Source organism: Malaclemys terrapin, chromosome 4 (genome assembly GCF_027887155.1).
Source record: "Malaclemys terrapin pileata isolate rMalTer1 chromosome 4, rMalTer1.hap1, whole genome shotgun sequence".
In the NCBI taxonomy this organism is placed as follows: domain Eukaryota; kingdom Metazoa; phylum Chordata; order Testudines; family Emydidae; genus Malaclemys; species Malaclemys terrapin.
This window is the reverse complement of record NC_071508.1, coordinates 131117258-131134040: the sequence shown is the minus strand read 5'-3', so window position 1 is coordinate 131134040 and position 16783 is coordinate 131117258. Positions and strand designations below refer to the sequence as shown.

The window sequence follows — 16783 nt, the reverse complement described above, 5'->3', positions numbered from 1 at the left end:
AATTGAGATATACCACATCTACTACTTCCCCTTCCCCCCGTGCACAAGGCTTGTTACCCTGTCAACCAAGGATATTAGGTTGGTTTGACATGATTTGTTCTTGACAAATCTATGTTGACTGTTACTTAACTTACTGTCTTCTAGGTGCTTACAAGTTGATTGTCTGATTATTTGCTCCATTATCTTTCTGGGTACCAAAGTTAAGCTGACTGGTCTATAACTCCCTGGGTTGTCCTCATACCCCTTTTTATAGACAGGTACTATATTTAGCCGGTTCCAGTCCCCGCATTCCTTCCTGTCCTGCACAAGTCCTCAAAGATAAACACTAACGGCTGAGCCAGTTCCTTAAGTATTCTAGGATGTATCCCTGCCAACTTGAAGACATTTAACTTGCTTGTCTAAGGCTTTGTCTACATGGCACATTTTTGGTAAAACTTTTGTCAGTCAGCGCGGTGAAAAAACACCCCCGACTGACAAGTTTTACTGATGAAAAGTGCTGGTGTGGACAGCGCTTTGTCAGCGGGAGATGTTCTCCCACCGGCAAAGCTACCACTGCTTGTTGGGGGTGGTTTTATTTTGCCAGCAAGAGAGCTCTGACCTGCTTGCAAAGAGCAGCTACACAGGAGACCTTACAGCAGCATAATATAATGGAGCTGTGCTGCTGTAAGTTACACAGAGTAGACATAGCCTAAGTAACTCTTAACTTGTTCTTTCCCTATTTTCGCCTTATATCCTACCCCATTTACACTGACGTTCACTGTTAATCATCCAATCTCTGCTAACCATTTTGGTGAAAACTGAAACAAACAAAAAAAAGGCATTTAACACTTCAGCCATTGATGTTTTCTCTTGTTGCCTTTTCCTTTTCATTGAATAATGAGCCTACTCTTGTCATTGGTCTGCCTCTTGCTTATAATGCATCTGTAAAAGGTTTTCTTGGTACCTTTTATGTCCCTATCCAGTTTAATCATATTAGAAAGGCCAGGGTGCACAATTTTGTCCCCTACATACTTGTATTTTTTATTTTATACATATTTTCATCCTTTGTAATTTGACGTACTTTCCACTTTTTAATAGGACTCTGAGCTTCAGGTCATTGAAAATCTCCAGGTTAAGCCAGTATGGTCTCTTACCATACTGCCTATCTTTCCTACACCTTTGCATAGTTTGCTCTTGTGCCCTTAACCATGTCTCTTTAAAAAACTACCAACTCCCCTGAACTCTTTTTTCCCTTAGGTAAAGTCCTGTGGAAGCAAGTCTATCAATTCTCTGAGTTTGCTGGTCTGCCTCCTTGAAGTCCATTGTCTTTATTCTGCTGTTTTCCCTCCTACCACTCCTTAGAATAATGAACTACTGCTTCATGATCACTTTCACCCACGCTGCCTTCCACCTTCAAATTCTCAACCAGTTCCTTCCTATTTACCAGAATCAAATCTAGAACATCCTCTCCTCTATTCACTATCTTCTGTAATAAAAAATTGTCTCCAATGCATTCCAAAAACTTGTTGGATAACCTGTACCCTGGTCTATTATTTTCCAAACAGGAGTTTGGGTAGCTGAAGTCCCCCCATCACCACCAAGTCCTGTTCTTTGGATGATTTTGTTAGTTGTTTAAAAAAACTTCACTCACAGTGACAGGGTCCCCAGGGTTCAACCTGGACTGTAGGACTGCTGAACTCCCCAGGACTGGCCTTAGGGAAAATGGCATCCTGGGCAAACTTGTATTTTGGTGACTCTGGCCCCCATGGGCATGCCTCCCCCCATTGCCCCAGGCCTCCATGGGCTACTCACCACCCTTCACCCCCAAGCCCTGCAACCCTAATCCCTGCACCTCCCTCTCACGCCCCTAACACCTGCTCTGTGCCCCCTTTGCCCCAACCCCTGCGCCAGATGCGGAAATTGACCTAGATGCACAGAGCAGCTTGCACTGCTGTTCTCTCTCCCCCGCAGAACACTGCTCCTCTCCGCACCTCTAGAGGGATATGGGGGGGGGGGGGGGAGGGCAAGGAGCAACATCAGGCTCCCTGCATCCAGGTCACTTTCCACACCTGGGCTGCATAAGGGGAGGCAGGAAAGCAGCAGCTCCTGATGTTTGCCTCACAGCACAGCCCAGGTGGGAAAGTGATCTGAATGCACGGAGTGTTTGATATTGCTCCCTCCACCTCACAGTCTGGGGGAGGGGGGGGAGGAGGAGGGGAGAGGGCAAAGAAACATTGTGAGGAGGGGGGTGAGCAGTAGCTGTGCATCATTGCTTGTCTTCTCCCCCTCCCCCATGTTCCTCCACCGGGAGGAAGCAGGGAGAAATCTGGGCACACACACAGACTCATGCCAGCCAAGAGCAGTTTATGACTCTACACCAGCTGCTGCCACACAGCACCCTCTTGACCCTGGTGTCCCTGTGCTGATTCCTGGGTGGTCCACCCCTAAAGGCCAACCCTGCCCACTGTCTCCCACACTGTGATGCTGATGTCAAGCTACAAACCTCTGACAGGTAATACACTTACACAGACATCCACAGGCCGGGACACATCCAACTGAGTTACATGAATGATCTCCCAGTCACTCAAGAACCATCAATAGAAAGGCTCCATCCAATTCCCCCCAGCTTCAGCCCTATACCATCTTACACTGCTCAAAGCCCTCTTGGGCAGTGCAAGTTCATTAAGTAGTTTGCCACTCCCTCAGTGTGGAATGGACACACACTAGCCTTTGTAAACTGAGCTGAGATTTCCCAAGCACTTCAATCAAAACACTGTTTTAGGTAAAATATAGAACAGATTTATTAACTACAGAAAAATAGGTTTTAAGTGATAAGCAATATGCATAAAGGTCAGAGGTAGTTACCTTAATAAAATAAAAAGCAAACATGCTTTCTAAACTGTAAAATTTTAGTCTAAGCAAGAGTTGAATCATACAGCTTTTCTGACCCAGACAAACAGTACAAGCATCCTTAATACACAGGCTGGGCCTATCTTTCCGTCTGGGACCACCTATCCCCAGTTCAAAGTTTTTGTCTTCCAGATGTTCCTCCAGGTGCTGAGATGAGGAGAAAGAGGCCAAGTGACAATGTCACTTCACCTCTTTTATATTTTCTTCCAGCTTGCTGGAAAGATCTTTGCTGTGGTGGTGGGGGGAGAAATCAGGCAGTCCCCATTGGGCAAGCAGTCTCCATTGAAAACATGCTGTCTCTGAGATGGCCATTGGGAGAGTGGATTCTCTTTAACGGGCCAACAGCACATGTGCGGCTGGTCCTTTGTTGCAACTGAAATGCTGACTGTGAGTGTCCCCCCAACCTCACAACATATTGCAGTAACGCATATAGCAATGCTTCATAACTTCACAATGATAGCATATACAATCAAACAGGATATTAATGTTCAACAGATCAAGACTTAAAATGATACTTCACAGGGCATACTTTGTACAAAACATATATCATCACAGTGGTGAATACTGGGGTTCCAGGGTACTACTTTGAGGTACAGAATGTCACACACCTCTTTTTCCTGGTTAGGTGAGCTGCAGTAGACCCCTACCATAACATTACCCTTGTTTCTTACCCATTTTATCATTACCCAGAGACTGTCAACACATCTGTCTCCCACTTGGGTCTTTACTATACAAGGCAATAACTCCTCCGTTTTTTTCCCTGCCTGAACAAGCTGTACCCTTTTATACCAATATTCCAGTCATGTGAATTATCCCACCAAGTCTCTGTGATTAATTGAATTGTGATTCAATAGTTACCCATTTAGTGAGCACCATTCATACTATATACTGAATGAGGCAGGGTCCTGGGGGGAAAATATCATGTGAACATGTAATTAAAGATTATAATAATGCATATGCACTAGAGAGCCAAATTAAGGTAGCAAGACCTCTTTAATTCAGGTATTTCCTGACTTCTGAGTGCTTTACTTTGCAACCATAACAATTTTCTTCTAATATGTTTTTTGTATGCAACATAAAACATTCAGGTGAAAACAATCATATTTTCCCTTATATTTTGCAATACCAGTTCTTTAAATAAAAGTTTTAAATGTCGGTGACATTTCAACTATAAAATACCCCAGTCTCCCAACTGTTATTGATGACACGGGTTAGTCTGAATCAATTGTAAGATTTTGATGTCCCGATGCCCAATCCTCATTTTTGAAATCCAGTTGTTACATACAGATTCAGAATTACTCATCCCCATCCCAAATCTATTATAATGTATTCTTAACTCAAAGCTTGTGTATAAATGAGCTGTTGGATCTACCCTAAAAGTGAGGAAAGTGATTTTTATTCAGGCTGTTTGAAGTGTTTCCTTTTATTTATTTATTTTGTTTGGGGGGGGTGGGGAAAACACATGGGAGAAAAGATGTCAGATTGAACACCCCAATCCTTCAAAGCTTAGGCCTGATCTACACTAAAAAGTTAGGTCAACTCAGCTACATCCCTCAGGGGTGTGAAAAATCCACATCCCTGAGTGACATAGTTAAGCTAATATAACTCCCTGCATAGACAGCACTAGATTAACAGAATAATTCATTTGTTGACATAGCTACAGCCTCTCAGGGAGGTGGATTACCCCTCCCATAGGCGTAGGCAGTGTCTACACCAAAAAGCTGCAGCATTTCAAGTGTAGGTAAGCCCTTAGAAATCAAGATCACAAGAAATCAAGATCACAATCCATATGTGACCAACAAAACCAGAGACTGGACTATTCCTGGTATTTCTAAAATGGCCCTATGTCAGGGTTGAAGTACATTTGAGAGGCATGGTTGTTGTGAATTAGGCATAAAGTTAATACACTAGAGACCTGGGTTGTTGTAATCTTCATTTCAGATAGCACTTTCTGCACACCTTAGGAAAGTTGCTTCTCTTGCCCTCCACGCCTCAGTTTTCAAAACTGTAAGATGGGGATAATGCTTACTCATTTTCATAAATCACTTTGAGATCCACAGATGAAAAAAAAATGCTATAAAAGTCCAAATCATCATGTGTTCAGATAAGCACTACAGAAATGCCTAAAAATAAAATATTTGTGGGACATTGCAGGGACTAGAGACTGTCCTCTATTCAAAGAACAGGGACAACACAAGTAGCAATCTGGCATTTTTCACATGCATTAAATTCACTTGAAAAAACAACATATGTCTGTGCATTTCTAAATCTGTTAGTGGTCTAGAGAAGGATTTAAATATCTATTTATCTCAAACAGCTATTAGCCAGAGGTAGATACTGAAATAAGGGTTGTACTTCACAGAAACACTCCTTTTATGTTCAATTCTAAGATTACCTACATGAAAATCTCCTCCAGAATGTCTACTTTTTGGAGAAATTCAGCACGCAAGTTGTATACCTCTTACTACAAATTAATATAACCTCATGAAACAACCAAGTCTTCAATACATTGACAAATTCCTTTCTATGCATGCATATAGCAGATTAGTATACATCTTGGTTAGTTATTTGCCTTAAAATGTTAAGTCTTCAACACACTATCCTCTTATATTACAAGATGTACAAATATTCTGTCAATAAAGCTGCTAAAACAGTCAAGTAAGCGTTCAGGTTTTCAAGATTTTTCTTGTGGCTTTACCTTGTAAACTGAAGATGCTAAGCACATCATATATTCAGGCCACATCCTTGTCACTGTCCCTTTCCCATCCTATTCTCCCTCTTTCACCACAAAGAATTTTCAGTAGCATAGGATTGTGCCTGTGCTGCTCCTTCACATAATACTTCACAAAAGGTGCCACCAAGAGTAACACACAAGAGCTGTAGCATGCTCTTCCCCTGAGAACGTCACCTGCCAGGTAATTTTTTTTTTTTTAATAATGTAAAAAGTAACCCAGATCAAATAAATTAGCAAATACAGTAAGAAATCATGAAAGAAAATTACATTTCCATCCAATATATTGTATTAAGTTAAAGATACAGGGGCCAAACCAATTTACAAGGGAGATTCAGAGTATTCATTGACTTGCATAATCTGCTACAGATTTGATCATCTATCAATGAAGTCTTCCCTCTATAGTAGCTAAAGTATTATTTCACTTTGCCAAACTTCAAATCACAACTCAACATGAATTCATCAATGAGCACATTATGGCTAGATTACTCAGTGGTTAGCTATAAATAAACTGACCCTGATAATATGCATCTTATAGTACATTTCTGCTCATGACAAACAATAAAAACTCAATGAAGCTCACCAGAAAAATAATCATCACTTTCCAAGATAAAAATACATACTATTCCTGTGTGTCATAATTCTTGGGTGGGAATGGAAGGAGGGCAAAAATATTCTTTTATGTAGCAGAGAAACAAATATTTGAACTAACACATTTACAAACAAGACTATAGAAGTGAATGATCTTTTCAGGGAAGCAGTTTTTCAGACTGGTACTGACACATTTTAGGGAATTTCAAAACATACTCAAACACAGAGTTTGAAATTTCCAAATGGAAAGATTCTATGTCATGTTAGGTCTCCAGGAAATGTGGGAAGGAGAATAAGTAGCAATTTAATTGACCCACTTGAAGCCATCACATCTAGCTAGTTGACAAAGGTAAAAGTGAAGCAGCAAGAGAGAGGAACAAAAGCAATAACAGCAGAATTGTCAGTCAGAAGTGGAACAGTTCAGTGTATAGCTTTAAAAATTATAGAAATGTAAGGCAGAAAGGGTCCTCCAGAGATCATCTAGTACATCCCTCTACGCTGAGGAAGCACCACATATACCTGACAGATGTTTGCCCAACCCGTTTTAAAAAACCTCCAGTGATGGGAATTCCCAAACCTCCGCTGGAAGCCTATTCCAGTTCTTAACTATCCTTACAGTTAGACAATTTTTCCTAGTATCTAACCTAAACCTCCCTTGTCGCAAATTAAGCCCATTGTTTCTTGTTTTAATTTCAGTGCACCTGGAGAGCAATTGATCACTGTCCTCTTTATAACAGCCCTTTACAGTTTAGAAGACTTATCAGGTACCTTCTCAGTCCTTTCCTCATAGGTCAAGTTTTCTAAACCTTTTATCATTTTTGTTGCTCTTCTCTGGACTCTCTCCAATTTGTCCACATCTTTCTTGAAGTGTAGCACCCAAAACTGGACGCAGAACTCAAAGCAACACTTCTCCAGTGTTGAGCAGATCAAGACAATTACCTCCCTTGTATTATACAACACTCCTGTTAATATACTCAGAATGATATTATCCTTTTTAGCAACAGTATCAGATTGTACAACTGATATTCAATTTGTGATCTACTATACTCCCAGATCCTTTTCAGTGTTACCACCACCTACTCAGTTATTCCCCATTTGAAGTTGTGCATTTGATTTTCTTCTTCTACTTTACACTTAATGAATTTCATCTTGTTGATTTCAGAACAATTTTTCAATTTGTCAATGTCATTTTGAATTCTAATCCTATCCCCCAAAGTATTAGCAATCCCTCCCACTGGAGAAGTCATAAGAGAAAAAAGTGGCAGCCCACGAACAAGACTGTTACATAAGTCTTGACTGCTTGGAAGATGCCACTGCCACTTGAAAGAGATGGACTACATTCAGTTCATAAAGGAAGAGAGCTATTGGCAACAGAGAGAAGACGATGTAGAAGTTTAAAAACTGGGGCACCTTAAAAGAAAAAGACAGGCACTTTACCTAACAAAAGGGTTGGAAGAAGGAAAGATTACTCCTTAGGGAATTCTGTGCAAATAAATAAATAAATAAATCTACACACAATATTTTAAAATTCTGCAAATTTTATTTGTCAATAAATAAACGTGGAGGCTTCACCATGGCAGTGGAGAGCACAGGCCACCTGCTGCACTGAGCTCGATCACCCTGCAGCTGCCACTGCACTCCTCCCCCACACTGACATGGATTCAGTGATGAGGCTGCACCGGACCCTGACACGGCACAAGCGCCAGACCTGCCCCAGAAATACCCTGGAGCCTTGCCCTTCCGCACCAGGTATGGACAGGCAGGCTCAGCCCAGCAGGGTCCAAGTGGGGACGGGCTCTTTGGGGGGGGAGGGGGGAATCCAGGTGTGGGGTGAGAGGGTTCTGGATGGGGCAATCTGGGTGTGGGCAGCTCAGTGGGGGGTTCAGGTGTAGTGGTGATGTGGATACACAAGGGCTCACTGGGAGGTTCCAAGCGCAGAGGCACGGGACTCTGCAGGAGGGTTCAAGTTAAGGTGGTTGGGGCTCAGCAGGGAGGGTCTCGGTGTGCAAGGGAATGGGGCTTGGCATGGGAGGTCTGGATGTGGGGGGGCCTGAATGCTGGGGGAATGGAGGTCTGGGTGCAACTGGCTAAGACTCAGTGTGGTGGGGGTCTGGGTGCAGGGGGCTCATCAGGGTGCATCCAAGTGCAGAGGGGGTGGGTCTCTTCAGGGTGGGGGTTCTAGTGCAGGGGGTGGGCCTGGTGCAGAGGGGTGCATTCAAGGGGGTTCTGGATGCAGGGGGCTGGGGGTTCAGCAGACATGGGAGCAGGAAGCAAGGTGTGAATTTGTGCAAAGCTTTCTGTAGCCAGGTAGATTTCAGGGGGTAGGTCTCACCTGGCCCCTCCTTGAAAGGGAAGAGCAAGTCCAGTCCTCCCTTGCCCCAGCCCAGTCAGGACTAGTAGCTGAACCCAGCACAGGGTAGAAGCCACTCCAGGGACCCAAAACAACATGCCCATGCTGTTGGGGAGGGGTGCTTCCCCATGCTTCTACATCAGAAAGTCATTTTTCTGCAGGGAAACAAGGAAATCTGTGGGGGACTTGAACTTTGCACGCAGAATTCCCTCAGGAGTAAAAGGTGCATGCCTACAGTAGTTGACAGACAGAGGTAGCCAGTGGAGGGAAAAAAAGGAGCTGTGGGGAGTAGAAAGTAAGTCATCAAGGACCAGCCATAGTTGATTTTATTTTGAGTAATTCCCTTGAAGGCACTTTCCAAAAGTTGTATGCAGCTTTGTAAAACATCTTTCCTGTCAAAAGAGTCCTAATGGTTTCCAAAAAACCAAACCTCTGCCATCTAAGTTATACCAATGTGGGAAAGGTTATAAATACTCTTGAAAAGTCTTCCCAATTATTCTCACAAAGACGACTGCATGCTGTAGCAATAATTACCTCATGTTCTTGGTTATCTTGTCCATCTTTACCACTTTTTCCACTTTTGCCCAATTTTGCAGGTTCCTGAAAATTAAAGAGATTTATAAATTTTCCCAGCTTCAAGCTTAATTTCAAACAGAATCAAATATGCTTTCAGTCAAGTAACTGATTGTCCAGAGAACTACATAAAAATATGCACTACAGAAGGTTAATAAGGCCCATAAATTTAACTATTATACTATTACAATTTTAGTATCAGAAATTCCACAAATACTTAACACTTTTCACCTTCAAAATGCTTTAGAAACATTACTTATTTACATCAATGAATCTTATATCCATTTATACCTAATAAAACAGAGGCAACGAGTGCAAATGGTATGCACAAGGCAACAGAGAATCAGCCTTCGTTTACCCTCGGTTTTTAGCCCCTAGTGTAGTTTTGAAGCCAGGATAAGCTGTTCCAGTGCAAGTCACGGTTTATATTGCTCAACTATGTCTATATAGGTGTTTGCATCTGTGTAGCTACAACAGCGGCTAAAACCCCAGTGTTAAAGCAGGTCTGTAACCCAAGAGTTTCTCCTCACTTCAAATGCTGCACTTAGACTACATCCAGCCCCTATTTCTCTCACTACAGGATAAAGGAAACAAAAGAAATACAAACATTAACATAGTCTACAACTTTTTTGGAGCAGTGGGGCATCTTTATTTTAATGCACAAAAATCAATACATTCATAAGACACAGACAAATCCATGAGCAACTGATTTTAAACTGATGTGGAAATGCTAAAAGACTGCCTGAAATCAAAGGAATAGAGGAAGCTATCTAGTGGAACAGGCACAGAATGGGAGTCAGGAGCTCTGGGTTCCACTCCTGGCTTTGAATATCAGGGGTTGCCGTGTTAGTCTGTATCCACAAAAACAACAAGGAGTCCGGTGGCACCTTAAAGACTAACAGATTTATTTGGGCATAAGCTTTCGTGTGTAAAAAAACTCACTTCTTCAGATGCAACTCCTGGCTTTAACACTAACTCCCTCTAAGGGTTTTCTACCTGTACATGGCCCTGATCTTAGTATCTGGGCACCTTCCATATAAAAAAAAAACAACAACAATAGTGAAATCCCCAGTGGACTTTATGGAATCCCTGGCATGTCTTCCTTTTTTGAGGTAAAACTCTCTTCAGGCCACTCTGTGGCCTAGAGCAATCACTAGTTCTCTGCCTCAGTTGTCCTGTTTGTAAAATGGGACCAATGTTACCACACTGGGTGGGGTAGGGATTGCAAATCTCAAGTAATGCTTGCAAAGTGTTTTTGGATAGTTCTATGAACATAACTTCAAACAGCACAGTATTCAGTAATAAAGCTACCCAGGAAAGTGCCGTAGATGCCAAACTTAAAAATAGCCTCCCCCAGAGACCTGCCCCCCTTTAAAAATACTCCCTCCCACACAAAGTAGAGATACCCACCTTGCCTCAAATGAAGAGATCGCCTCCAACAACCCACTCCTCCTACATACACCCGATAAAACAGCCACCCCGTACCCGAGCAATTGCCCCTTCACGCCCCCAAGAAATCCCCTCCTCCGCGAACCCCTGGATCTCCCTGGTGCTGCTGAACCCCGGTCTCCCCCCGAGGTCGGATGGGGGCGAATCGGGCCCCAGAAATTGGGTGAGGAGACGCAGCATCGCCGGGGCTAGGCCCACCGCCCACCCACAGGGAGCGCCCCCTCCCACGCCGCCTCACCGGCTCCCCATCCCCGCCCCCTCCCACGGGGAGCACCCCGGAGTCCCTCGGCAGCCTCCGCCCGGACCGACCCGACCCGCCCCCGCCCTTGTCCCTCTCTTCCCTCCACCGCCAGGACCTGCCCAGCTCGCCACCCCTCAGCGGCTCTGCCTCCGGGCCCCTCTCCCGCAGGGGCCTGCTCCCCCGGCCCGCCCCGCGAGCAGCTCCCCGGGCCGCCAGCGCCCCCGGCCCCGGCCGGCCTGACTCACCTTCTCCTTCTTGTTTTTATTCGGCATGGCCGGTCGGTTGGGCGGCCGGGCCGGAGCGGCGCGGCGCGGCGCAGCCTCCTGGGGTCCCCGCTCGGAGTCCTCGCTGCGACTCCCCCGCCCCACTCAGGCTCTTCCCCTTCTCCGGCTCCCAGCGGCGGCAGCCCGGCCTCCGCCCGGCCGAGCCGGGACGCCGCTTCGCCATTGGCTGTCCCCCGTCACGTGGGCTCAACGTTTCCCCTCCTCCCCTCTGTGAGCTAGGGGGCGGGGCTGTCTCCATCCCAGCGCACAGCGGCGGCTGGGGGGGGGCTTGGTAGCGGCTGGAGAGCGGCCTCCTGGCAGTGCTGCCCCGCCGGCCTCCTCCCTGGGGCTCACGCCCCGCCGCTAGAGCCGCTCCCCCACCCACCCCCCGCGGTTCAGACTGGCCCAGGCAGAAGCACCCCCCCCCGGACCGAAGCAGAGTCGTTTCCCCGGCTCAGCCAGGCTGGGGGGAGAGCCGCCCACTCTGACTGAGCCAACCTTACCTAGCCCCCCCCCCTCCGGCAGAGCCGCCTCCCTGGGTGGTGGCATGGGCTCAGTTTTTTGGCTTGTATCTTGACTTCTGCAGAAGTCGGTCTAAGACCCGTTTCCCTATTGATCATAATAGAGGCTGAAGATGTCCAGCATCTCTTGGGCTTAGGTACCCCAGCATGTGAACACAATTAACTGATAAGGAGAAGGTGCACTCTGCATGGACATCCTGCTATTTTAAATGTATTATCCTTTTCCTTTCAGGGAAGTTTTCAAGTTTAGTGAAACATGCATTATTCCACTAGGCCCACCTCCCTGCAAAGATTATAATTTGAAAACAGGAGCTACTTTTTAATCCACCCATGCCAAATATAAAAAAGCATCAGAACAACCCTGAACAAATGAACATCTTTTCTCTTTCATGCTTATCTTAAAATTATTATTTGTATTACTGTAGTGCCTAGGAGTCCTGCTGAAGGACCAGACTTAATTGTGTGATTTGCTGTAAAACTACAGAACAAAACGATGATTCCTGCCCCCAAGGAGCTTACAATTTAGGCATAAAACAAGAGACAACAGTCACAGGGAGTACAAGAAAACAATAAACCATACTGGTCAGCCTGATATGCAGTGGTCTCAGCACACGAGTCTAGTTGTTGTCAATTTTTTTTGGCAGGCCTTACAGAAAAAGAGTTTGAAGGACAGTTTTGAAGGAGGATACTGTGTTAGCTTTGCAAACATTTATGGAAACCTCCTCCCACTCATGTGGGGCAGCATGGGAGAAAGTACCAAGGTGTTTGAGAATCTAACAAGTAGCAAAAAGAAGAGGGAGGCAAAGAGAGGAGCAGGGCTAAGAAAAGGATTTTTGCAGCGCAATACTGAATGGATGTGAGCAGAGTAAGGAAACATTTGTCAAGGCCAGCTGTTGCAGTAGTCAAGATGCAAGAAGAAAGCCTGAACAAGAGTTTCAGCTGTGTGGATGGATGGGAAAGATAGATGTTAAAAACATCCAACTAAAATTTTGTCAAATGTAATTTTGGGTCAAAAGGACCTTTCAGCTGGGAAAAAGCAGAAGAAAATTTAACCCACAGAGTAATGTTGTCAGAACATTAAATGTCTGAAAACTAAGAATGAAAGTGCTTATTTATCTGTAATTATAGCATTGTTATAAAGGGTTGGTAAAATGTGCTAGATGCTTAGAAGCCAGTGACCAGTATAGAAGGTAAAAAGGCCTTTTCCCACTCCCAAACAGTGAGTACCACAGGCAACACTGGTGAGAAGCTCAGACCTCAGTTCTAGTTGCTGGGATTCCTAATAGTGAGTTATTTCACATTTTGTAGAGTGCAATTTCAGAAAGATGGCACTGCATCTGCTAAAATTTGGAAGGTTGTCTTTGTGACCACCAGGCTAGAAACTTTTATTTTGTGAAAAGTCTCATCTTCCCTCCTATCCCACTTGTTATGGAAAGCATCTCAGTCACCAGTAAAAGTTAAGTGACTGGATTTTTCCAGATCTGGTATAGTATATGCAATAATCAGTGGGCTGAGGTGGTTGATAAAAGATACAATTCTATTTGTTCTAGTGGCTTCAAAACTGTGAGATCAAACAAGTGATTTATATATTCACCATAACATTAAAATTAAAATATTTCCAATTGTACTATTAAATCACAGGTATTGTGTTATCAGATGGGAGTGACTATGCAAAAAAGGTAATGTAATGTTAATATGAATATGACTATACTAGTATAGCTGTGTTAATGTCTGAGCATGCCCAGTATAAACTAGATGTATCTGGAAGCCAGAACAGATTACTGAATTAGGAGTTGCTGCAGTTAACAGTTGTGCCTTCTCTCCAATATGCCTTCTGAATGCTTCCTAAACACCACAGCCAATATTTTTTTTAGAATATATGGATTGAACAGTTTAAACTTGCAAAACATTTAAAGCATCAAAATATCTAGCTGTTATAAACCAATGAAATTGTTTAAGAATGGGTTGATATTGGACCAAAATGTCCAGTATGCCACTGAAGGAAGCAAGTTTATTCATCTAGTTCTGTTCATCTTTATTGGGCATTCCTTTACTTAAAAAAAAATCTCTTTTCTTAGAGTTTGTCTACCCCCAGAAGTTTAACTGGTTTAAATAAAGGTGTGATGTTAAACTGATGCAAGAGTGCATGCAAAAAGATAGCAGCACTCCACCCACAGGACAAAGAGTAGAGGATCTAGTGAATAATTATCATTGTATGCTAGCTTCAGCTATCAACACAGTGGCCCCCAAACAGACCATTCCCTCCCATCATCCACACACATCTCCTTGGATTTCTATCACCCTGTGCCAGATGAAGAGAGAGTCAAAAACTCAAGCACCAATGCTAGAAAATAAAGGCTGAAACAGATACATTGAACAAAGAATTTCTCCAAGCCTATGCCTCAGAGGAAGCTACCAAATCCTGCCCCTAAGAAGTGATTAAGGGTGCTAAACCACTGTATCAATCCTGAGTGCCTACAGCCCACAATAAAATCCAGCACCACACACTGCAAAGAATTATCATCCTACTTTGCCAAAAAGATTTCACACTTTTGGGAAACCTTCTCAAACAGCATGGATTTTCTACCTCTTTACAAATTACAGTTCAATAATTGCTTGGGTGTATCCTTTAAACTAGTATCTGGGCACCAACTCCCACTGAATCCTATTTATATCCATTCTCTTGAGTAAGGCTCTGTCCTGCTGACATGGTCTGCTGTGCTGTAAAGGTTAAACACTAATTTATTCAGAGCTATATACAAATCAAATTCTCCTAGAGGAAATCAACAGCCTAATTTCAGAACTGCACATATTTACAACACATAATATATAGTGTAACTGGACTGTTATGAATGACTAGATAGATTCATAGATTTTAAGGCCAGAAGGAACCATTGTGATCATCTAGCCTGACCTCTTGCATAACATAGAACTTCCCTGTATTAATTCCTCCTTAAAGTTCAATAGTTGCACTTGAACTACAGCATATCTTTTAGAAAAACATCTAGTCTGGATTTTAAAATTTTCACTGATGGAGAATCCACCATATCCTTGTTAAGTTGTTCCAATGATTAATTTTCCTTCATTGTTAATCATTTTTCTTATTTCTAGTCTGAATTTGTCTAGCTTCAACATCTAGGCATTGGTTCTTGTTATATTTTTGTCTACTACACTGAAGATCCTTTATTTATCCAATTTCTACTTCACATATAGGTACTTATTGCCTGTGATCAAGTCACTCCTTAACCTTCTATTAGGTAAGCTAAATAGAATGAGCTCCTTATGTCTTTTACTATAAGGCATGTTTTCCAATCCTTTAGTCATTCTTATGGCTCTTCTCTGAACCCTCTCCAATTTATCAACATCCTTCTTGAAGTGTGTGGGCACCAACTTTCCCCAGTGCCGATGGGTGCTTGCGCCCCCCCCCCCGGCCCTGCCCTGCCCTGACTCCACTCTTTCCCCATCCCTGCCCCTGCCCCACCCCCATTCCAACCCCTTCCCCAAATTCCCCACCCCAACTCCACCCCCTCCTTGCCCCTATTGAACCCCTTCCCCAAATCCCCGACCCAGCCCCACCTCTTCCTCGAGCACGCCGTGTTCCCCCTCTTCCCCCTCCCTCCCTCCCAGTTGTGCAAAACAGCTGTTTTGCGGCACAAGCACTGGGAGCTAGGGGGAAAAAGCAGGCACGCAGTGCGCTCAGGGGAGGAGGTGGAATGAAGGGGGGGGCAGGGAGCTGCCAGTGGGTGCTGAGCACCCCATGGGTGCTCCAGCCCCGGAGTACACACGGAGTCGGCACCTATGAGTGTGTATACCAGAACTGAACATGATATTCCAGTAGCAGTCATACCAGTGCCAAATACAGAAGTATTGTAACCTCCCTATTTCTACTTAATATTCCCGTTTACTCATCCAAGGATTGCATAAGCCTTCTTGACCACAGCATTGCACTAGCAGCTCATATTCAATTGATTATCCACCATGAACCCTATGTCTTTTTCAGAATCACTGCTTCCCAGGATAGAGTCTCCCATCCTCTAAGTATGGCCTACATTCTTTGTTCCTAGCTGTATGACCTGACATTTAGCCATATTGAAATGTATATTGTTTGCATGCACTCATCTTACTAAGTGATCCAGTCCTTTTCATTATTTACTACTCCCCCAATGTTTATGTCATCTACAAACTAATTTTATGTTTTCTTTACGATCACTGATAAAAACGTTAAATAGTATAGAACCAAAAACTGATCTCTGAGGAACCCCACTAGAAGCACACCAACCCAATGGTGATATTCTATTTACAGTTACATTTTGAGGCCTATCAGTTAGCCAGCTTTTAATGCAATTTAGTATGTGCCATGTTAATTTTATATCTTTCTAGTTTTTTAATCAAGAAATTGTGCAGTACTAAGTTAAATGCCGCACTGGAGTCTAAGTATATTTCATTAACACTATTCACTTCATCAACCAAACTGTAATCTCTTAAAAAAAAGATACCAAGTTAGTGTGACAGGATCTATTTTTCATAAGTCCACACTGATTGTCATTAATTATATTATCTTCCTTTAATTTTTTATTCATCGAATCTCTTAGCTGCTGCTCTGTTATCTTGCCTGCAATTGATGTTAGACTGAAAGGCCTATAGTTACGTGGGTCATCCTGCTTACCTTTTTTAATATTGACACAACACTAGTTTTCTTCCATTTTTCTGGAGCTTCCCCAGTATTCAAAAAGTTATTGAAAATCAACATTAAGAGTCAAGAGAATTCATAGGCCAGCTCTTTTAAAACTCTCATATGCAAGTTATCCAGCCTTGCTGATTTAAAAATGTGTATCTTTAGTAGCTGCTGCTTAACAACATCCTTAGTTACTGTTGGAGTGAATAGTATTTCATCATCATATGATATCAATACATCATACATACATGAGGACAAACTATCATGAATAAAATGGTACAGCCATAAACCTGCAGTCAATTGATGTGACAGAAGGTGGTATATTGTGTAACTGCATATCTTTTCCCCTTATTTTTTAATACAATTTGGGCTGGTCAACAATGAAAATAATGCTTAAGTATGATTAATTTTACTTCTTATATACAAAACTTAATTGGGAGCTTTAAAAACATCAGTTAACATTTTGAAAATTCAATTAAAATTGCAAAACTATGTTTTTT

General features: G+C 43.2%; 1 protein-coding gene across 2 annotated transcripts in view; it reads right to left on the bottom strand.

Moving 5' to 3' along the window:
- The window catches only part of PPP2R5C (protein phosphatase 2 regulatory subunit B'gamma), a 176799-nt gene extending 165577 nt beyond the window's left edge, over nt 1-11222 (bottom strand). For both annotated transcript variants that reach the window (XM_054027226.1, XM_054027227.1), the window contains exons 1-2: nt 11070-11222; nt 9096-9161 (exon numbers count right to left, since the gene is read on the bottom strand). In XM_054027226.1, coding sequence (XP_053883201.1) covers nt 9096-9161; nt 11070-11096 — 93 coding nt within the window. In that variant the 5' untranslated portion in view covers nt 11097-11222. The remainder of the gene's footprint in view (nt 1-9095; nt 9162-11069) is intronic.
- Nucleotides 11223-16783: the final 5561 nt, after the last annotated feature.